This window comes from Lacerta agilis, chromosome 7, assembly GCF_009819535.1.
Source record: "Lacerta agilis isolate rLacAgi1 chromosome 7, rLacAgi1.pri, whole genome shotgun sequence".
Taxonomy (NCBI): Eukaryota; Metazoa; Chordata; class Lepidosauria; order Squamata; family Lacertidae; genus Lacerta; species Lacerta agilis.
This window is the reverse complement of record NC_046318.1, coordinates 73,713,936-73,737,769: the sequence shown is the minus strand read 5'-3', so window position 1 is coordinate 73,737,769 and position 23,834 is coordinate 73,713,936. Positions and strand designations below refer to the sequence as shown.

The 23,834-nt window shown below is 43.9% G+C and overlaps 1 protein-coding gene across 1 annotated transcript; it reads right to left on the bottom strand.

Moving 5' to 3' along the window:
• Positions 1 to 383: 383 nt before the first annotated feature.
• Positions 384 to 22,814, bottom strand: SQLE (squalene epoxidase). Its single transcript, XM_033155841.1, has 11 exons — positions 22,201 to 22,814; positions 15,859 to 16,111; positions 15,048 to 15,228; positions 11,674 to 11,770; positions 10,210 to 10,323; positions 8,642 to 8,813; positions 6,423 to 6,518; positions 5,632 to 5,774; positions 3,843 to 3,939; positions 2,395 to 2,482; positions 384 to 670 (listed from the first exon to the last, which is right to left on the bottom strand). Exons 1-11 carry the CDS (start codon positions 22,480 to 22,482, stop codon positions 478 to 480), a joined length of 1,716 nt encoding a protein of 571 aa, XP_033011732.1. The 5' UTR covers positions 22,483 to 22,814; the 3' UTR covers positions 384 to 477.
• Positions 22,815 to 23,834: the final 1,020 nt, after the last annotated feature.

The window sequence follows — 23,834 nt, the reverse complement described above, 5'->3', positions numbered from 1 at the left end:
CAGTGAGAACAATGATTCCAGGCTATCTTGTCTCCTGTATTGGCAGGATTGCATGTGCTACAGAGTTTTGTGTAGCATTTAGCCATGGCCCCAGCAGCCAGAGGGATGGGAAGCTCAACAGGCAGATCAGAGATGGTTATTTGCACTCCCTTGGCTGTGAAGAGCTATGCCCAGAAACAGCAGTAGGAATTACCTCTCCCTCCCCATAGATTGGGCTGATCTTTACTGGAATGTTACCTTCTTGGTTCATGGAATTATACACACTTGGGATCCTCCTTATAGGAAGATCTCATATCCAGAGGCTGGCTCTCTCTATACAAAAAAAACACAAAACAAAGCTTGATCCTTTTCATGAAAAAGAGAGAGTAAAAGTCTAGTTTTCAGGGACAGAACAATCCCATATTCACAAGAATGGAGGGTGAGAGGAGAGAAGGGAGTCTACTGTGTTCCTTTTCCTGCGGATTTGTCTTTTCGAATTTAATAGGTGAGGTACTTTATTTCAGAGTATATGAGTGGAAATATGACGGAGCAAGCCCGGTACAGCACAGCAACGCTGCTGAAAATCGCTCGTGGCTTGGTGATCCAGGACTCAGACTTGAAGCAGAAATACACGGCGTAGAGGGCAACAGCAAAGAAGTGGCCAATCAGGACAACAGGCTTGGGTGATAAGCTACAGGGAAGGATTGAGGAAATGATGAGAAAAGCGATTCACCTTATGAGCAACGTACTAGATTTTACAAAATACTAATCCGTTGAAATTGTTGGGTAACAAAGCCTCTCGAAAGGCCACTTTATGCATTGCAGGTTGGATTAGATAATCCTCAGGGTCCCTTCCAACTCTATGATTTTATGATTTCTCCCCCTCCCACAACCTTACCTATGAAAAGGTTAGTGTTAACACAGATCTGAATGTTTTGCTACTGGGTTAGTTCATCCGCTTTTCTGTTCCAGCTGCACACACACACACTCTCTCCCCCTCTGACCCTGATGCAGGGCACAGGTGTCAAGCCAACCTGCCCTGTGCCTACTCAGGGACCACCCACTCCACCCCAGTCCCAGCCCTGGATCCATTTGGGGATGGGGCTAATGTTCAGAGTTCTTAAGACCCCGAATAAACATACTGTGGGGAGAGGAGAAGAAGAAGAAGAAGAGTTTGGATTTGATATCCCGCTTTTCACTACCCGAAGGAGTCTCAAAGCGGCTAACATTCTCCTTTCCCTTCCTCCCCCACAACAAACACTCTGTGAGGTGAGTGGGGCTGAGAGACTTCAGAGAAGTGTGACTAGCCCAAGGTCACCCAGCAGCTGCATGAGGAGGAGTGTAGACACAAACCCGGTTCCCCAGATTACGAGTCTACCACCCTTAACCACTACACCACACTGGCTCTCTCCCACTACACTGACGCTGCCTCTCCTCCCTGCCAACAGAACGCAAGAGGATTCAATCCTGCACACTGCTGCTGGGGTCTTTTTGGCTGACGAGCAGGGCAAAAGTAATTTAATTGAATAAGCAAGTTAAGAAAAAATCAGGTAACAGGTGATGCAAAAGACCCCTCTCTGCCTAAGGGCGCTGGAGAACTGCTGAGAATACGACTAAGCTGGATGGACAAATACCCTGGCCTGGGATAAGGCAGCTTCCCATGTTCCTGAATAAAAATAAATATTTGGAGTGGGGAGAGAGAACTTGACAAATGGCTTAGCTTGTTTGTATTAAGTTATCTGATCAGAAAACTTTGTGCACCTGGAAACTACAACTAATCCAGAATGCGGAAGCTAGACTGGAGACTGGGAGTAGTTGCGAAGACCATATAACACCAGTCCTGAAAGACCTACATTGGCTCCCAGTACGTTTCCAAGCACAATTCAAAGTATTGGTGCTGACCTTGAAAGCCCTAAACGACTTTGGCCCAGTATACCTGAAGGAGCGTCTCCACCCCCCATCGTTCTGCCCAGACACTGAGGTCCAGCTCCAAGGGCCTTCTGGCAGTTTCCTCATTACAGGGAACCAGGCAGAGGGCCTTCTCAGTGGTGGCGCCCACCCTGTGGAATGCCTTCCCATCAGATGTCAAGGAAATAAACAATTCTCTGACTTTTAGAAAACATCTGAAGGCAGCTCTGTTTAGGGAAGTTTTTAATGTTTGATGGTTTATCGTGCTTTTAATATTCTGTTGGGAGCCGCCCAGAGTGGATGGGGAAGCCCAGTAGGATGGGTGGGGTATGTATGTATGTATGTATTTTAGTAGTAGTAGTAGTAGTAGTAGTAGTTGATCCCCAGCCCTTCTACGCCTCACTGGTTAAGTGGACTCATGAAAGGCCTCTTTCACATGGTTTCCAAAGAGAGTCCTGCTCTGAACAACAACCTGAGAAGGATGTTATAAACATTTCTCCAACTTACACAGACAGCAATCCAATTGGGCCAGATACGCACTCGCCACCAAGCTTGAAATAAAGGAAACAGGCTTTCCTTAACTGACGCAGAGAAACTGCAAAAAAAATTAAAGGGAACACTGCTTTACAAGAAAGCACAGAAAATAAGAGTGGAATGAACTACTTAAATGAAAAATAATCTTATAACATACATGGCAACACACACGAGTTTCTAACATCTTCCTGCCCCTCATTTCTTTAGTCTGATATTATGCATTTTTAAATAATAATCACCACCACAACAATCAGTGCCTTATTGTTATTATTTATGCATTTACATACAGCTTAATGTCAAAATACTAATCAGTTTACAAATCCAAAGACCAATTACACAAACATTAACATATAAACACCCATTCTTAAATCACACAATAAAGCAATCCCATTAAAACATTCATTAAATTATGCAAAGAAACAATCCCATTCCAACAAAACATCAATTAAAAGATGAGACACAGGTGGTGAGATCAACGTAATGCCTGTGTGAACAGGAGTGCTTTCAAAAGCTGCCAGGAAACCCATACAGGTGGGGCCTCTCGTATTTCACCAGGGGTCACTCCAGGAACACTGGCGCTACCAGTGAAAAAACCCACCCCTGTGTCACCACAAGCTAATGATCATTAGCATGGCAAGACTGTCATACTTTATGCAAACTATACCCATGCTAAAAATCTATGTTTGTGCTCTGATGAATGGGTCTAGGCTGCACCTGCAATCTATAAAGCACTCAATGAGACTTAACAACTCTGTTAATTAATTTTTAATTTTCTTTGCTTTCCAGCCTAGCATAACCTTCCAACGAAATGCTGACAGTAGACTTTTCTTTTTTACATCCCATAGTCCACTTAGGTACTGGTAGAGAAAGTCAGATGGACAGAACACATTAAGATTGCCATAAGGCTGCTGCTGACATCCCTGTTGTAAATACACCTTTAGGCACCAGGTGAAAATGTTCCTCTTTAACTAGACCTTTGGCTAACAGACACCTGATGCCTTTTTAATCGGTTTATGGGAGGGGGGGTTATTGGTTTGTTTCTGTTCTTATTTTTATTATGTATTTTGTGTGTTTTATATTGCAATTTTATGTTGTGAACTGCCCAGAGATCTATGGGTATAGGGCGGTACACAAATTTAATAAATAATAATAATAAATGTCACATGTTCAGAGCAGAAATGGCAGTGCAGGAAAGCTTGCTTTCAGTGGCAATCCCATGGCTATCAAACAGTGTGCTTCTGTCTTAGGGGTGGGTGGGTGGGTGGGTGGATAGATGATCAAGGTTTAAGTTTGCCACAGTGCAGCTAAAGAAATATGGAGGTGCTCCATCATGTCAACAGGTCTTGCATCACTTAAACTGGAGCAAAATAGATTTATGAAGTGTAATTAACTTTGTGTGTACCTTTTGGAAATGCACTTACCATCTGTCCCAGCAAATAATTCATAAAGCGCCTGAGCAAGGACGTTCACGACAAAGGAATGGGACTTTCTTCTTTTCCAGTAAAATGACTTCTTTGCCTGCAAAAGGTAAGATAAGGTTACTTGCTGGCATCAGGGTGCAACATAACATTGCATACGCAATGGGGTTTACCAGTTTCAAGATGGTTTAAGATGGGGGCACTGGCAACTTACTCCTCCAAATGACAGAGGAATGGTCTCACTATGAGAAGGGATCTCAAGAGCTTGTCAGCAAATTGTTATCAGTACACCTATGGCCATATGGATCTTTGGGCTTATTTCTAGTCTGCTCTTACTGAAGGTAGCTCTCCAGGGCAGAATTCTGTCCCATCACTTGCTACCTAACAATTTGAGATGCCAGAAATAGAACATGAGACCTTTTCTGTGCAAAGGCTAGTTAGTGCTCTACCATGGAAGCATGGCCTGCTCCCATTTTGCATTTCCCCACCGTGAATGCATAATGCATTTCACATGGTGCACATGATTTATGGGTACCTCAGTTGGTTAGAGGGTGGTGCTGATAACACCAAGGTTGCAGGTTCAATCCCTGTGTGGGACGGCTGCATATTCCTGCATTGCAGGGGGTTGGACTAGATCAGAGTGGGCGGGATAGATCAGATGGGCGGGGTATAAATAATAATAATAATTATTATTATTATTACTATCAGTGTTTCCCAAACTTGGGTCCCCAGCTGTTTTTGGACTACAACTCCCATCATCCCTAGCTAGCAAGGACAGTGGTCAGGGATGATGGGACCTGTAGTCTGAAAATAACTGGAGACCTAACACTGGACTAGATGGTCCTCAGGGTCCCTTCCAACTCTACAATTCTATGACACCTATTTCATCACCCGTCACAAACAAGCCCACCATGGCGTCAAAATGTTCAGAAATGTCACATCTCTTAACAGAAATTATAGGAACAGCAGGACCAGGCTTGTCCCAGCAGAATACTTTGTCAGAAACGAAATAGTTTTCTGGCATCTTAAGTATTTATTGCAGCATAAGTTTCCATGTACTGTAGTCCAGCATGGATCACATGTTACATGTGACAAGCAGCAGAGAGTTGAACAAGAATCTTATCAGACTTGTTGGCCAATGTCCTCTAATCAATTCTCTTAAGTCCATCATTATACTGTCATGAGTTTGGGGAAGGAGGATGTAGGCTATATGGAAGATCCTTCTAATTCCTGGATCCAACAAGTGTTAAAATATAAGCCAGGCTAGCTTTCCCTAAAGAATCCTGGGGATCTGCAGTTTACCCTTCCAAGAGCTACAGTTCCAAGAAGCCTTGACAAACTACAGTTCCCAGGATTCTTTGAGGAAAGCTATGTGAGTTAAATTCATGGTGGGGTTGTGACCACAGTCCTCCCTTGAACCTGAAAGTTTGGTGTGTAGGGGATCGGAACTCAAGATTCTCTCTAACCTAGAATAGGCAGCAGCTTAAAGTTGCAAAAAAATAACCCTTACCTGAACTAAAGCCCCCATCCCAAAAGGAAAAGCCAGAATCATACCCATGCTTTTAAGCTGCTTTGGGTTGCCCTGGGTAACATAACAACAACAACAACAACAACAACAACAACAACAACAACAACAACAACTTATTATTTTTACCCCACCCATCTGGCTGGATTTCCTCAGCCACTCTGGGCAGCTTCCAACAAAGATTAAAAATACATTAAAATGTCACACATTAAAAACTTCCCTAAAATAAAGTGACTAACAAATTTAACAAAGAATAGAATAGAATACCTCCAGAATAGCTGAATCCTCATACAGGTCTGGAATGGCCTGCAACAGGTGTCTCCATATCTTGATGTCATTCAGAACAACACTCATTCCTCCACCTGTTAGAGGGTGCCTCATGTTGTAAGCATCACCCAGAAGAAGGACTCCTATATAAAAAAGAAGGAAACAACCTCTAAAATCAACCACTGTTTTATAGATGCAGGATTCTGGAGTTCATTCTAAACTTTTGCACACTTTGGGGTTGGCAGATGCCGCTATCTTTCCTAGCAATTTCTAGATTGCTTCATGTCTCTACTGAGTGAAGTGGCATCATCGTAAAGCTAAACAGAGTGACAGCAATGCCTCCTACCCGCCCTCTAAGCCCTGGGGCTTAGGGACCATGGAAGGTGCCAGCGAATGGTGCCTGCTGGGTTTCTGGACATAGGAGGTATAGAAAATAGAAGCATGGTTGCACTCAGCACATAGAGGGGCAGGTGCAGGGGCATTCAGCCCCTGAGCTTGAGGTTTACCACCTCTGTCTTAAAAGATTAAGGAAAAACATTTTTGTTTTCATAGGCTGAAATCCAAAGAACTATGCAAGAAGTTCTCCACACCTGAGAGGTTTAGGCTTGTGTTTTGCACCCTATTTGAAATGGAAAAGTCTTTCCAAAGAAGTTTTGTGGTATGGCAATGGTGGTTGGGATTCGGTGCTGTTCAAAGCGAGGGGGAACAAAACCCCACTGGGCACACCCCCATCCTTGGATGGACAGACCCTTAAGCCTTTCAGCTTTCAATTCACTCTTCGGCTCACAGACCTGATTTGTTTACAGGGGATGGAGCCAAAAAGCTCGCTGGCATGGTTCTCAAGCGATCATTCTGCACAGCTATTAGGAAAGGCTCCTGTATGTGCACTGCAAAAACAAAAAATGCAGAAGTTCAGTCATTTACAGAACATTCAATCTTTTTATCAAGATTCAGAAGAGAGACATCATTAATACCTAGCTCCAACCTGTCCCCCCAATAGTCATTAGAAAATTGAGACAAGTTGTTAGCTCTCCTACAGAACTCTGGTGACCTAAAGATAAATCCACTTGGGGGGGGGGGTATCACTTAGAAGTCAATCAGTTGGGATTTCTTTCAAAATAATTGGCACAAACATGAGAAAACATTATGGAAAGTGTAAGGTGTCCTAATGCCAAATACAAGTGAAGAATTGTACATCTCAAAATGCTTGTTAAAACCAGGTTGTTTTGGATAAATAAGTACAGTGGTGCCCCGCTAGACGAATGCCTCGCTAGACGAAAAACTCGCTAGACGAAGGTATTCGTCTAGCGGAAGGCTGCCCCGCTAGACGAAAAAGTCTATGGGGCTGCCTCGCAAGACGAATTTTTTTTTTTCGTTTTGCGGAGCGCGGCTGTCATTGCCGCTCCGCAAGACGAAAAACCCGCTAGACGAAAATTTTCGCAGAACGAATTATTTTCGTCTAGCGGGGCACCACTGTATGTGGATGGAGCAGGAATCAGAGTACCAAGTGGTACATGTGAAAAGGATCTAGGGGTCTTAGTAGACCATAAACTTAACATGAGTCAACAGTGTGATGCAGCAGCAAAAAAAACTAATGTTATTCTAGGCTGCAACGATAGAAGTACAGATGTACCTTGGATCCCAAACACCTTGCGACTCGAACGTTTTGGCTCCTGAACACCACAAAACCGGAAGTGAGTGTTCCGGTTGCGAACATTCTTTGGAACCCAAACGTCCGATGCGGCTTCCACGACTTCCGATTCAGTGCAGGAAGCTCCTGCAGCCAATCAGAAGACACGCCTTGGTTGTTGAACATTTTCGGAAGTCAAACAGACTTCCGGAATTGATTCCGTTCGACAACCAAGGTACGACTGTATAGTGTCCAGATCAATTATGGGATGACGGGAGTTGCAGTTCACTAACATCTGAATAGCTAAATATTCCCCACATCTGATTTTTTATCATCATCATCATTATTATATCAGGAATATCTTCTGTGTACGTCTGATTGAAATGCTGGGGTGTTGTTCAAAAGCACATCTGTGAAACCCAGATATTCACTGGCAACTTGAACAGCCGCAATACTGAAGTACAGGAATATATTCCCAGTATAAAACAGTCAGGTCAGGTAAAGAGACCCACAGCTAAAAAGTTGCATTTTGCCATTGACAGAGCAAAGACATTTTTAACAGGTGAAGGTGAAAATCCATCAGACTCTTGCCCAAGGAAAAATGCCTTCCTGGTTCTGAAGAGACCCTTGCTGTAAAAAGCAAAACCAGCCTTTCAAGTTTTCTTCACAAACATACACCTTTTCAAATTACCATTTCTGGCTAGTCCCACAGCCTGCTCAATTCCCATCTCATTCCCTCAGGGGCTCACTGCTCCAGGTGCCCACAGGTGCTCTAAGGAACTCCCAAACTGAGAAAGCATAACTTGAGGCCACCCACCAGTAACAACTACGCTAGGGAAATGCCACATTTCCAGTATATCAGCTGGGGAAAACTGTTGTGCAAGATTTCCCCAAAGTCAACATTGCATTATAAGAGGAAGACAGCAATGCTCTCATGACCGTAACAATGAACCAGTCAAATGTGGCTTTACAACAGTTATTTATCCTTGTGAATGTGTGACCACTGAGGGTAAGTGACGAAGAAACTTGAGATTATGCCCCTGTGCCTCTATGAAATCATGCATACTTCAGGCATGCCCATCACTGACCATGGACAGGATGTAAAAGGCTACCAACATAGGCACTTACACTGCAAAGGGCTATTTTCCACCATCCTCTCCCATTCACAGCTACCTTTCAACCAAGTCTAGAAACATGAATATTTGCAAAAAGATAGTACTCCTTGAAGCTTCAACTCTGAGTGCATGTTAATCACAGTTTAGACATTTAAAGTTTATTTCTTCAATGATGAGGCAATTCTGCGTCAAATGAGAGTTAATGCAAACACTTAAGCAGATGGTTTCTTTCACAGTATTGACAACCTGTGCACATAATGCTTACCAGGTAGTTGTGGATAAATCTGTTCAACCATGTATTCTTTAAGGTTCTTTGGCATTTCCCCTCGAATGTCAACAAGGACTCGGGTTTCATTGGAAGAAATCTGGTAGATAAGTACTGGACTAGGATTCCCCAGAACAAGTTCAGCATGGTTGGCTTTAAACTGAGGCGAATTCTTTACAGTGAAAGAAAGAGAAAAAGTTATTAAAAGTGCCTTCCGACTTACATTTATCAATACATCCCTGGTTGGCCATGAATTCACTGGCCAGTTTTCAATAAACTACTAGTACAGACGCTCATTTCCCAATCTGTAAAATGTTAGCAACAGTGACCACATTTGGAAAACCATTCCTCAGCTTGTATGATCCTGCTGCCCTCATACAGTTGACTAATTTCTCCCTTTGCGCAAGTCAGAAAACAAACAAGGAAGTCTTCAGTTAGCTACTATTTCTTGTTTCATACAAAGTGGGAAACCATAGTTAGAAGAATCTTCTTCTTGGCGATCACTCGTGGCCGAGTGAACACAGTTTTAGCGGTATATCCGTAGATGGCTGGGAAGGCCATACAAATCCATGGTTTGATTTTGGCTGTATATCCTGACTTGCTCCAAAAGCATTAATCTAGAGTTTCTTGTTTCTGACAGTTACAGGTGGGTAGCCGTGTTGGTCTGCCATAGTCAAAACAAAATCGAAAATTCTTTCTAGTAGCACCTTAGAGACCAACTGAGTTTGTTCCTGGTATGAGCTTTCGTGTGCATGCACACGAAAGCTCATACCAGGAACAAACTCAGTTGGTCTCTAAGGTGCTACTAGAAAGAATTTTTGATTTTGTTTCTGACAGAGAAGGAAACAAGAGTTAAGTGAATCCTTCCCAGCTTGTTCATTTCCTTGTGTGAAGGGTCAAGTGGCTGAGTGCAAGGAAACAGGACCTATTTATACATTGGCTTACTAAGCTACGATTTTCCGGGCATGGTCAATGACTAACATCAGAAGCGGTTGTGAAGACGGATGAAATATGGATTAATAATGACAGGACTTAATAATGACAGAGTAATGACAACATTAGCAATTTAAATGGGACAACTTTGAAACATGCACCTTGATCACTGTAACATTTCCTCTTTAAGCATCCATACCTAGCCCCAAATACAGCAGCCAATGAGGTCCACAGCAAGGTCAAGTGCCGCAAGAGCAGTCAATATGCAAAAGAATTGGGTGGAAGATCCAGTGAAGAACTGGGTGCTGGAGTCGAGACAGGCTGCTTTACATTTCCCAGGAGCGGACCCAAGGGAAGCCTACATGCTCCGTTGGGCCTGCCCTCTGGGAAAGGCCTACCTCCCAGCCCACCTACTATTGGTCGATTTTGCAGGCAGACTTGAATCTGCAGCCCTGGCCAGCAAGGCAAACAGCTATGCCTTCCCACCGGCTGTGATATCTGAAGCCCCACACTCAGGATTAAACCCCAGTTTACAATGATGGCCCACAATGCCATCACACCGTAGATGCTAAGCAGACTAACTGTAAGCTCAGTTGTGGGTTGTTGTTGTTTTGGTTTTTTTAAGTAACACTTACTTTCAAAATTAACCCCACAAAATGAGATGGAACTCTAACTTGGTTGGAGATAAGTTTTTTTCTAAACTTGGAAAAGAGACCATCAGCAATAACAGTAAGGGGTGCACGGAGCTCCTGCAATGGGGAAGGATGACAAGAAAAAGCAATAAACATGATAAATAGTGTCATATAGTACAGTAACCCCTTAAGCCAGTCTATATTCACAGAAGTTTCATTCTCATTTTAAAGTTTGTCAGAGTTCTCAAAAGTAAATTGCACAATATTTCTGAGCAGCAGTTTGTGATGCTCTTCCTTAACATCATCATCATCATCAACAACAACAACACACACACACACACACACACACACACACACACATATATATACAGTTAGGACAATTGCATATATAAAAACAATTTTAAAAACAGTTATAAATATAAAAAATAGAACAGCAGCACATATATAAAATCAATTTCAATTCAGGTCAGATGCCAACTGGGATAAAGATTTTAGAAGGCTTTTTGAAAGAGAAACACATTTAGCAGGCACCGAAAAAGACACCTGTCTGATCTGCAATGGGAGGGAGTTCCAAAGGGTAGTGTTGCCTTACCAAAGGCCTGATTCTGAAATAATATGCAACAGTCCACCTGACTGGGTGGTATTTGCAGAAGACCCTCTCCTGCAGAATGCAATGATTGATTTGATGATATGAACTTTTAGGTATCCTTAGCATATATCTAAAGGTAAAAAGGTAAAGGACCCCTGGACGGTTAAGTCCAGTCAAAGGCGACTATGCGGTTGCAGCGATCATCTTGCTTTCAGGTCGAGGGAGCTGGCATTTGTCCACAGGCAGTTTTCCAGATCATGTGGCCAGCATGACTAAACCACTTCTGGTGCAACAAAACACTGTGATGGAAACCAGAGCGCACGGAAACACCGTTTACCTTCCCGCCACAGCGGGACCTAATTATCTACTTGCACTGGCGTGCTTTAAAACTGCTAGGTTGGCAGGAGCTGGGACAGAGCAACAGGAGCTCACTCCATCGCGGGGATCTGAACCGCCAACCTTCTGATCAGCAAGCCCAAGAGGCTCAGTAGTTTAGACCACAGCACCACCCGCGTAACATATATCTATTGAGGCAGCAGTCAGACTATGTTTTTTTCTTACTGCTTTGGCCCTTAAGAAATAAACCTATGACTTTGAAGGGCAAAGCTACAAACCATAACTTTCCTGTATATACACTTTGTAGTCTGTACACTAGATATGTATTTATGGCATGGGAGGAGAGGACTGAAAACAGAATACAGATAAATAGTAATAATACAGTCATATAATTTGGCCCTGTGTTTTTAACCACATTCATTGTGCTAATTTACCTGTTGGGTTACCTTGTTTCCTGCTTCAATTTGACAACCTGGAATATTTTCCTGTCACACACACACACACACACACACAGAGAGAGAGAGAGAGAGAGAGAGCCTCACCTTTGTAACACCAGTTTCTTTATCTTTGTATAAAATTCCAACAACACATTCATCTTCTTCAAGCAGCTGTGTCACTGTTCCTTCAATGAATTTTGTACTGGAAGAAAGCAGTTTGTTTGTTTTAATGCACACAATATCCATGGTTCATATTTCATAATACCATTAAGTCAACACATTTCCATCTAAAATAAACAGAACTAACTTTCATAGATGGAACCGTTCCCCTGAACAGAACCAACTGCACAGGTTGTCTCCTTACTCCTGGGGAGAAAATAGACCCGTATTTAAACAATGGCCTTAAACCATGGTACAATTGTGAATGAGCCTCTCCCATACCTCATGGATCTCTTGCAGCTTCTTCTCAACTACATGGGGCCTGCATGACTCAAACAAGCCATACCATGATTTGCCATGTTGTCTGAACCAGGACTGTGGCTTGCATGAGCAGTTGGCAAGAAATTAACCAAGCTTTTCTTATAAACCAATTGGATATCACCCCGTGAGTGGGCTGTGGGGCGCAGTTAATGATAAGCCCTAGTTTGCCTTAAAGCATGCTTTAATTTTCGTGAAAAACAAAGCAGGAACTGACTAAGATACAAAATAAAATCACATTATAACACTAAAAACTAAAAACAATTTTAATAGCAGAATAAGCAACCATATCATTAAAACTAAAGCAACAGCAGATCAAACTAAGGGGTATTCAAGTCTCAATATATGAGCAGCAGAGAAGAAAAAACATAGCAGCCCACATCAGGTCATAATTTGTTCAGTGCTGGAGGTAGGCAGGCCTCCCTAGGAAAGGCATTCCACAGAACAGGTATCACAACTGAGAAAGCCCTGCTGTATTCAGCTGGTATCTGGAGAGAGCTTCAGATGTGGGACAAACATAATGGGAAAAAAATAGGAAATTCTTTCCAGTAGCTCCTTAGAGACCAACTGAGTTTGTTCTTGGTATGAGCTTTCGTGTGCATGCACACTTCTTCAGATACACTGAAACAGAAGTCCTACCCACCAACACGGCTACCCACCTATAATGGAAAAAGTCAGTCCTCTCTAGGCAACCAGATCTTGAGCCATTTAGAACTTTAAAAGGCAAGAATCAGCAACCAATTGATCATGGAAACCAATACATAGCCAGTGCAGACTGAATATAACTGGCATGGTTACGTTCTAGCTACCTTCCTCTAGACAAGTATCCAGCAGCAGCAGTTTAGACTAAATGAAGTCTCCAAACACTACTCAACACTAGTCCCACACAGAATGCATTTGCAATAATACAGCATGGAAGTCACTGGTATTAAAACACGAATGGCTGTGGCTGTCTACCTTAATGTCCATTAGAAATGCATTATTTCATACTATGGATTTGTCATGCAGCACACGTGCCAATAAGGTTGGCCACCACTAAGCCACAGGATCTGATACATTCTCTCCTGATCCTTTCTGCAAGACTGACTCAGGAAATCTTGCCAATAGCCAACCCAGAGGATTGGACAATTCATGATTCAATCTATGTGCTGTAGGTATGAAGGTAGGTGGGGTATATAAAACTGAATACTCATCACAATGATTATCCCTTCTCATAAATATATTTTTAAGGGTGAAAGATTACTTTAAAATGAGTTTTTAATCTGATATTTTTAGGGTTGCATGTGCTGCATTTCTAATTTCTCTCTCTCTTCGCTAAAAAGCAGATGCAGAGAGGATTGAGACTGGGGTTGAAATATGGAAATAAGAGGATTAACTCTTTAACTCTGCACCATGGTCCTGATCAAAATTCCATCCCATCCACCCAAAGCTATGAGCCATGAAGGGGAAAACATAAGCATAACATGAGAAAGCCTGTATATTTTCTCATACACAGCTAATGGCAGCCCCATGAAAGTGATTTGCATCAGGGCGTCAATGCAGAGGAAAGAGTTGAACCCTTTCCCTCTTGCCATAGCCCTGATCTAAATCACTTGCTGCAGCTCCTATTAGCAATTAGAACAAAGAATACATCATGTATAGTTTGACCCTGGTACAATCAAACCAGGACATTTTGCAAATTAGTAGAAATGCAACTTTCAAGCAGCAGTTCCATTCAAGTAGGAGGGAGCTACGTGACCTAACCATACTTCTATTTGGATATATATATATACAGGTGAAACTCGAAAAATTAGAATATCGTGGAAAAGTCCATTTATGTAAGCAATTGTTTTCATTAGCTACTGGAGTTTAAAATATGAGATAGACTCATGAGATGCAAAGCGAGATATGTCAAGCCTTTATTTGTTATAATTGTGATGCTTATGGCATACAGCTGATGAAAACCCCAAAGTTGAGATTGTTAATTTGGGGTTCTCATCAGCTGTACGCCATAATCATCACAATTATAACAAATAAAGGCTTGACATATCTCGCTTTGCATGTCATGAGCCTATCTCATATATTAGTTTCACCTTTTAAGTTGAATTACTGAAAGAAATGAACCTTTCCACGCTATTCTAATTTTTCGAGTTTCACCTGTATATTACATTTTGCTTCAAGGAGGGAAAACACCTGTTTCCAGTTTCCAGTTTCCTGGTGTTGCTATTGCACAACCAGAGATGGTATCTAGTTGCACCTCTACTTGCATAAATTTACTGATGCCCAGTTACTCAACAGACTCTGGACTGGTTACAATCAATTTTAAAAACTAGAAACATTATTAAATAGACTTAGTAGTTTTCTAAGCAATTCAGACTTCAAAGGAAGTTTAGAACAGGAGCAGGCAACTCTGGCCCTGCCTGTTGTTCTCTTATAATCTCTAAATACCAGTCATGCTGACTGGGGCTGATAGGAATTGTAGTCCAGCGATACCTGGAAGACCATAGGTTCCCCATTCCTGATTTAGAATACTGTCTGAATTGATAAACCATAGTTTGCAATTGGCTGGAAAGTGAGAATTGGAAAATATGGCTTTAAATTTCAATCAAAGTGCTTGCTGTGTTTTTTTGTTTATTTTTTTTAATTATTTGGTAGGTGCTGGAAGTTCAGTAGAGAGGGTGCCTACTGACGTCAACTGGAAGTTCCAGTTTGTTTTCTTTCAAGTTCTCAATGTGTACAAAATGACTAAAGCCTGTTTGGGTGGTGCAGTAAAACATGTCTGTGGCCGAGTTGATTTAAGGAATTACTCGCACAACTGTATAAGCACCAATGCACTGCTGATGGCTGGGACGCTACCTCCAGTTGATATTAGACCACAACGGTGTTGTTCAAGTGATATAAAAGGGGGGAAACTAAAGATAAAAAATAAATCCAACAAGATGGAAGGATACACGTAGTACATCAGTCAGGCCTAGAACTGCTCATTCAATAGATGCCTTATTATTTTAGGTTGCCATTCTTACTTGGGTTCTGCCATGGCTGTCCTTCGGAGACCCATGATGAAACGCCCATGATGGAACGCTCTTCCACTCTGTATCTGGCCATCTGTTATGGTTGGGTAAGGAATTTCAACTTCTGATTTGCTTTCTAGGTCATGAACTACATAGCCGTTTATTGTGTGAGCATCAATCCCTTCCACAGCCTCTGCAAAATAAATGTCAACACATTAGGGAAAGTGCAGAGATGAGGACAGTATATGAGAAGGATACATATTAAGTTGCCTCAAGAACATACATTATACGCACTAGGAATATGCAATGGAAATTCTCCCCAAGCATGAAAAAATATATTGAACTATCTTCAGAATCTTAGAATCTAAGAATTTAAGCTGAATTTAGCCAATAAACCATGTATTATGTCCTTCTAGATGTTCAACAACTACCCTGTTTTCTACAGTCCCCGATAAGCAGCAAAAACATGGGGTTTACCGAGTCCCTGGTAGGTCATATATGAATCATACATGGCTTCACTCAGTTTCACAGGTCTCATGTACATCACTGACAGATTTAAACAATAGTGACAGAGGGATTTTGTAATGTGGAAAGAAATGGAAACTCATGCACCCCCACCCCTGTCAGAAGTCACCCCAAATCAAGGAAAGGCTAGATTCTAATTTAGAATCTAGACTCAAGAGGGTTTTTTGGTATTATAGTATTATAAAAGGCATAGGTGGAAAGCAAGTATCAGGCTACCCAGCAAATTAAATAAACAAAGTGGAGCAACAAGTACATCAGAATATATCTATGAGATAGGACTTGGGTTTTGCTAACATACCTTCCAGGCCCAGGTCTTTCAGAGCATTATATCCTCCTGGTTGCAGCAATTCTCCAACTATCCTGTCAGGTTCCTTCAGATCCCTCTCAATTACTGTCACTTTTCTTCCATCCCTTGCCAGTACTGCTGCCAAAGCAGAGCCAAGCACACCAGATCCCACAATTATAACTTCTGGATCACACGGAGGGGTGAGAGTTGAACCAGTAGTTGTCTCAATTGTGCTCACAGGTGAGGTACCAACTTCCCTTTTATCCTGCATAAAGATGAAGCCATAAGCAAAGCAAAACATATGCATTTTAGGCTATTTACTTCAAGGACTTGGGTTCACAAATGTCACAAAAGCACAGCATATTGAGGGAGAGAATTCTGTACATGTTATATACATAGAGGAACTACAATGCTCTTGGATGAAACTGATTATCTTCACTCATTCCAGTATAAGTTCAGGTTCTGTGACAGAATCAACCTTGGGTGCCCCGGTGAATTATCTTCTTTAGGAAAGAAATGGAGGAATGAGAAGACTGCTGACTCCCCTGGATCTCTCAGCAACTTTTGATACGGATGCCCACAGTATCTTCCTGGACCACTCGTGGAGGACCTCAATAAGTTGGCAGCATTTTACAGTGCTTTTGCCCCTACTTGTGGGACCAATAGTATTGGGTGACTGGACCTTGGCCTTCTAGCAACTAATGTGCAGGGTGCCCTTATACCCAGAGCTTTATGCTCCATCGGGAATTCTGAAACTCCCCAAATCATTTCCACATTTACACTGTTAGTAAGGAGTCAGAGAATGAAATTTATGCAACCTTTAAGCTGGTGGAGGGTAACTGCATCAGAATCCGCTAATGTGTCAAGACAACTACCTTGTTTGCTTTGTCCCCATATACCTACACTAGGTTTATAAATACGTAAAAATTTCCATAACCCCTTCCTGGATCTAGCTGCACTCCACAAATTACTTGAACCAATGAATAAATTCAATGGACTTGGAATACAGCAGGTTTGGGGAGCTGTTAGCTCTCCAGATGATGCTGAACTAGAACTCCCATTAGCCCTAGGAGGCATGACCAGGGATGATGGGAGCTGTAGTTCAGCAACACACAGAGGTTCCCCACACCTGTATAGAATGCTTTAAATTGCTGCATATTGGCTTTTCCCACATGGCATACAACAGGTTAACACACAGAGAGTCTACTTTTAATCCTATAGATGTCCATCAGAAGTTCAGTCCCACTGACTTTCTGAGGCTTGCTCCAAGAAGTGCTGGATCCTGAACACACTTATCAGGATTAACCCCTATTGAATACAGGGGGGCAGGGTCCTACTACCAAGTAAACTTGCCTAGAATTGTGTTGCATGTCACTATTTCAGACAAATATCCTGAAACTGCAATATATGAATTGACTCAGATATAAACAGACCCTTTGAGGGAACCAGGCAGAATTTGTTGAAGCCACTGCTTCCTGCCATGGTTCAACCCCGCCCTTATCTTCAATTTGAGGTTTCCTGAGATGAAGTATAAGGGGAACAGAACCCTTCAGCACATCTTTACACTGCCAGTGATAAGTAACCATCACACCTAGATATCCTCAAACACATGCAGGGCAACAGGAGACAGCAAGCCAGGCAGGAACTGAAGCTACTCAGGTGGAGAAGGAGCAGGGAGAGCATAAAAACAGCAGCATGGATCAGGGCCTGGCTAATTACCATGAAGCTTTGTTTTTCTTTAAATTTTTTAATACCCTTATTGTTCAGTTAAAATATATTTACATATAAGCATATGCATATACAGATACAAATATAAAACATCACATATATCTGCATAGAAGGAAAAATAAACATTGTTGATAAAGAATAAAAAGAAAAGAAAAGAAAAAGAAAAAGAAAAAAAAGAGGAGAGAAAAAAGAAAGAAAAAGAAAAAAGAGCAAAGAAAAGAAAATCCTCAGGGAGAAAGGTTAAGGCAAAATAGAATCATCAGTAAACCTTCACAATTAGTCTTCTAGATGTACTTCAAGATGTAAAAGCAGTGGAAGTACATCTAGAAAGTACATCAAGTACATCTACCATGAAGCTTTGGAGCCTCAGGCTCCAATATAACTTCCCAGTCTGTGCTACTGTGTTTCTAAAACAACTTTAATCTCCAGCTTTCCTGCCCTAGGGAAATAAACACATTGGTAATCTACCAGTGTGCCTTAATTTAACCTAAGCTATTATTACAGATACCTGCTATATTATCATCACTTTCTATTTATTTATTTATTTATTTATTTATTTATTTATTTATTTATGGGATCATAAGACTGTGTACAATATAAAAATACAAAAATACATACCACAGTATCAAACAATAACACACACACAGGTTAAAAGACCGTATATGGTTTTAATTAATCAAAGCCTGGGAGAAGAGGAATGCTTTTGCCTGGCAACTAAAGATATGTAACAAAGGGGCCAGGTGAGCCCCCGGAGAGAGCATTCTACAAATGGGGAACCACCACAGAAAAGGCCATTCTCATGTTACCACCCTCCAACCTCTTGTGGAGGAGGCACCAGAAGAAGGGCCTCAGATGTTTTTATTACCGTATATCGCGGCGTATAAGGCGACTCGGAGTATAAGACGACCCCCCAACTTTTTATGTGAAAAAACAGAGTTTGGGGTATACTCACCCAGCCCGGGATCCATGGCTGCTGAGGCGGCGGCAGCGGCGGGGAGAGCGTCCCCCGCGCCACACATGAGATCTCTGCGCTTGCCGCCCAAGCGCACAGCGGTCTCCACGGCTGCTGAGGCGGCGGCAGCGGCGCCTGGGGCAGCGGGGAGAACCTCCCCGTCGCCCCAAAGGAGGCCTCCGCACTTGCCGCCCAAGCGCACAGCGGCCTCCATGGCTGCTGAGGCGGCGGCAGCGACGCCTGGGGCAGCGGGGAGAACCTCCCCGTCGCCGCAAAGGAGGCCTCCGCGCTTGCCGCTGAAGCGCAGGACGGCCTCCACGGCTGCTGAGGCGGCAGCAGCGACGCCTGGGGCAGCGGGGAGAACCTCCCCGTCGCCCCAAAGGAGGCCTCCGCGCTTGCCGCCCAAGCGCACAGCGGCCTCCATGGCTGCTGAGGCGGCGGCAGCGACGCCTGGGGCAGTGGGGAGAACCTCCCCGTCGCCGCAAAGGAGGCGTCCGCGCTTGCCGCTGAAGCGCAGGACGGCCTCCACGGCTGCTGAGGCGGCGGCAGCGACGCCTGGGGCAGCGGGGAGAACCTCCCCGTCGCCCCAAAGGAGGCCTCCGCGCTTGCCGCCCAAGCGCAGGACGGGCTCCATGGCGGCTGAGGCAGCGGTTGCGGCTGGAGCGCCGGGGAGAGGCTCCATGTAGCCAGTGGCGGGGCGGAACTCTGAGTCACGTCGCATGATGTTGCCGGCGTACAAGACGACCCCCGACTTTAGAGAAGATTTTTCGGGCTTAAAAAGTCGTCTTATACGCCGCGATATACGGTATGTATTTTGTATGTTTGTCTTGTATTTTTATGCTGTGACCCACGCTGAGATCTACAGATGAAGGGCAGTATACAAATTTAATCAATCATCATCATCACAGGGTCCAGGTCGGTTCATATATGGCGAGGTGGTACCATATAACACTTTCTTCCCACATGCACCCCCCTTAAAAACTCTTCATGATTGACTTCAATTATTTCTGGATTTAATACAGTTTAATTATAAGATCTTGATCTTGAGAGTCCCATGGACTGCAAGAAGATCAAACCTATCCATTCTCAAAGAAATCAGCCCTGAGTGCTCACTAGAAGGACAGATCCTGAAGTTGAGGCTCCAGTACTTTGGCCACCTCATGAGAAGAGAAGACTCCCTAGAAAAGACCCTGATGTTGGGAAAGATGGAGGGCACAAGGAGAAGGGGACGACAGAGGATGAGATGGTTGGACAGTGTTCTCGAAGCTACTAACATGAGCCTGGCCAAACTGCGAGAGGCAGTGAAGGATAGGCGTGCCTGGTGTGCTCTGGTCCATGGGGTCACGAAGAGTCGGACACGACTGAACAACTGAACAACAATTATAAGATGCCTTGTGGATGAGTGGGGTAAACATGGAGGGGAAAAAACAGAAATGAGATAAAAGTATTGTATTCAGGGACGCTTCTCAAAATGAAGGCCACCCTTGCCCTCCCATTCCTGCTCTACTGATGAATATATGAGAAACTGAAAATGCAATCTTACACACACTTACCTGGGAAGGTCCATAGCGCAATGGCAAAGTACATGCTTTGCCTGCAGAAAGTCCCAGGTCCAATCCCATGCATCTCCAAGGGCTGGGGAAAACTCCTGTCTGAAACCGTGAAGAGTCACTGCCAGTCAGTGTAGACAGCACTGAGGTAGATGGACTCAAGGTCTAGTTCAGTATGTTCCTACTTCTGAGTAGACATATATAAGGTTGCACTGTGATTCAGGCCAATAGTCCATCTAGCCTGGTGCTGTTCACTCTGCTGATTGTGGTTCACAATTGTTTCAGATGGAGGTCTTTTCCACCTCTGCCGCTTGAAATATTTTCACCTGGAGGTATCAAGGACTGAACCTGCAACCCTCTGCATGTTCTCTAGCACTGAACTACACCCCATCCCCAAGGTGCAATGAGAAGGCACAGGACTGGTGCACAGAAACACAAGACTGCCACACCTAAACATCCCTGCCCACCCCCAGGTCGTCACCATCTCTGTTTTAATTGCAAGCAAAGAGTAAAGCACTAGCATACAGTCATACCTCGGGTTGCGCTCGCTGCAGGTTGCGTGTTTTTGGGTTACAGACGCGCCAAACCAGGAAGTACCGGAATGGGTTATTTCTGGGTTTCAGCACTTGTGCACGCGCAGAAGTGCTAAATTGCGCTTTGCGCATGCGCAGAAGTGCCGAATCATGACCTGCACGTGCGCAGACGCAGCGCTGCGGGTTGCAAACACTGCGGGTTGCAAACGTGCCTCCTGCATGGATCATGTTTGCAACCCAAGCATCCGCTGTACTAGCAAACCTGTAAATCATATTGCCATTTTTTTAAAAAATGGGGCAACCTCATCATTGCTTAAATTCAATAGGATTTATTCCTAGGTAAGTGAGCAGAGATACTCTTTCAATGGGATCTGTTCCTTAATAGTGGCGTCTTCCAAAATCCCAACCCCAAACCCCCAAAGTCCCATGGCAATCAGTAAATGGTAACGGGGGTAGGATTGTGAAATCTGGAAGCCCCTAGTCATGAACCGGCACATGGACGGTGGATACAGATTCAGTCATTCTGACTTAAGGAATGAGGCAGTTGAGCAGCTTGGCAGCTGTATCCATGACTGAGCAGCCCTTTTTAGGATTCACTCTGCTCACCCCGAAAAGGTGCCCTAAACATAGTCTGCCTCCCTTTTTCCCTGACTGGATTACCGTGCCCAGTGGGGTCACAACCAAGCGGTCGTAAAAGATAAACGGACTTTGTATAAACACTGACAACTGGGAGACACTGGCCTGCAAATGCTCCAGTTGGAGAACAGCCTTTACCAAAGGTGTCATGGGCTTTGAAGACACTCAAACTCAGGATGCAAGGGAGAAACATGCTAAGAGGAAGGCACGCTTGGCAAATTCACACTGTGATCAACTCCCGCCCGGAAACCAATGTCCCCACTGTGGAAGGACGTGTGGGTCCAGAACTGGCCTCCACAGTCACTTACAGACTCATTGTTAAAACCGTGTCTATGGAAGACAATCTTACTCAGCTACGAGTGATCACCAAAGAAGAAGACAATCATTAACATACCAAGTCCCATTGAACACAGTAGGAATTACCATAGTGCCAAGAATCCATGCACATAATTGCACTTGCAGTTCATTTATATTATGCGCTCCTCAAAATGGCAAGGAAGGGATATGTTGCTTCTTACCTACATATGCTAGATATAGGACAGAGATATGCTCTCCCTAGCAAGCTAAGAGGGGAAGGGGAATCTGAAATTCTAGGAACATATTATGAAGGAGCTAATGTTTGAGAATTTCAAATAACTGTTATTAAAATCTCTTATTAAGCTACAGAGTTCTGAATTTTGAGCTGGACTGAATACAAAACCAAGGGAAGATGTCGCAATTTCCCAAAAACTGAATGTTCCAGATTCCCTCTCCCCCAATTTGGGAAGTGCTGATTTAAGTAGATTTTCTATCACCGTTCAGGAACACAAACCTGCAATCTGATTTTCAAAAAGAAATTCCCCCTTCAGAAATCCCCAGTATTAAAAACAATTTTTTCTTAAAGGTGCAAGATGATTATTTTAAAACATAGGAAAGAGATCTCAGCCCTGGGTTGTCATGCTAAGAGCCAACATACCTCTTTGGATTTCGGTTTCAACACCTTTGGAGAGCCTGTGTGGAATTTAGTCCAGAAAAAACCAAGGAGAGGCACAGTGGCAAGAAAATTAGACAGCATTCCACAATGGGGTTGCCTGTGCTTCTGTTGCTTTAGTCCCCATGTCCGGTACCGATAGGACAGCAGCAAACCAAGAGAGAACACCAGCATGGAAATAAGGACCTCCTTGTTGGCATAATTCAGCAAATCTCCACATTTCTTATAGACATAGATGAAAGAGGCAATGCCCAGAAAAGTCCACATTGTGGATGAAGGGTGTGCTCTCTCACAATCACAGCTGGATTCTCCCCTTTCCAAGCTTGATTCTGAATAAAGTTCCTTGAACAGGGCTACACACACCCACACCTGGTACAAATTGTGTTACAAAATTACAAAGATCCTCATTTCAAACCAAAGGAGGAGAATTAAAAAAACTGTACTACAAATCCAAAATGGTAAAAAAGAAAAATGTCAAGAAATTTAATACAAAACCTCTGTGGTCACAAAAAAGCAGTTCCTCAGCTTAGGCACCAGGCAGGAAAACCTAGTGGATTTGCAGCTCCACGTATCGACACCTGATATTTCTAGGATCAACATGTCCCTAGAAAGGCATGTTCGTTTACCAAATTTGTTCAGCCATCTGCTGGTTTCTGTCAGGACACTATTTTAAGGCTCTTGACCCTTCAGTCAGCAGGAATAACTAAACTAACTAGCTAACTAACTCACGGGAAGGTACTGCGTGTGTTTTAAAAATGCAAAATGTCACAATCCAACAAGGGAATCCGGGTCCTGCGCTCCTTTCCCTCTTGCTCCTTCGTAAGCGATTCTCACTTCACCTGTGAACAAAAACCAAAAAGTTACTAAACCGAGAGCGAGAGCGTGCCAGCCACCACCATCCCTGCCAAAGTGGCTGGTGGGCGTTGCAGGTGGCACACCTGATTGGCAGGAGAGCATGCTATCCTTGATAAAGGACGGTGTGGAAATTTAATTCACAAGAATGAAGAACTGAAATGCATACATACATGAAACCCGGAGGGGTTTTCTTAAATATATATATATATATGTGAGGGCCGCTCCTTTTTCCCTCAGCGACGACCCTGACAGGATTTTTCTGACGGGAAAGGGGCTTGTTCGTTTAGCCGCCTCCTAATCCCTTGGATGGCGGAGCTGTGCCGCCCTCAGCCCCACGTTCCTCTGGGAATGAGACCTGGGCTGCTTGTCCTGTTTGATGGCCTCTCCTCCTCCTCCTCCACCTCAGGGCAATGGCTCGCCTATCTTCCCTGCCATCCTCTCCGCAGGGCCAAAGGCGCGCTTGGCTCACCGAGGATGCTCTGAGCAGGTGAGGAGAGCGGGAGGGGGGCGGGAGGGAGGCCACAGGAGAAGAGGGCGGGGTTATGCTAATAGCCGGCGGCCGGCTCAACTCCTGCCTTCGCCTCGCGCTTTTCACGGCCCAGCCTCTCTTGGCCAATCCGCCGCGCTAAGACGAGATGGTGCTATGGCGCTCGGGCCAATGGGAAGCGGCGGCGGGCGGGGTTCCGCGTCCCGCCGGAGCCTAGTGCGATGTGACGTAGCGCGCGAGAGGTTCGGCGTTCGCGGATAGGCGGAGAGAGAGAAGA

What these genes read in the sequence shown, in the direction of transcription:
- SQLE (XM_033155841.1), bottom strand. Translation starts at nt 22,482, where the DNA reads ATGTGGACTTTTCTGGGCATTGCCTCTTTCATCTATGTCTATAAGAAA. An exon ending in AAGAAACTGGTGTTACAAAG is followed by an intron (nt 10,324 to 11,673) that starts GTGAGGCTCTCT and finishes TCCCCATTGCAG; the next exon opens with GAGCTCCGTGCACCCCTTAC. An exon ending in ATCCCCTGTAAACAAATCAG is followed by an intron (nt 5,775 to 6,422) that starts GTCTGTGAGCCG and finishes TTTTTTATATAG; the next exon opens with GAGTCCTTCTTCTGGGTGAT.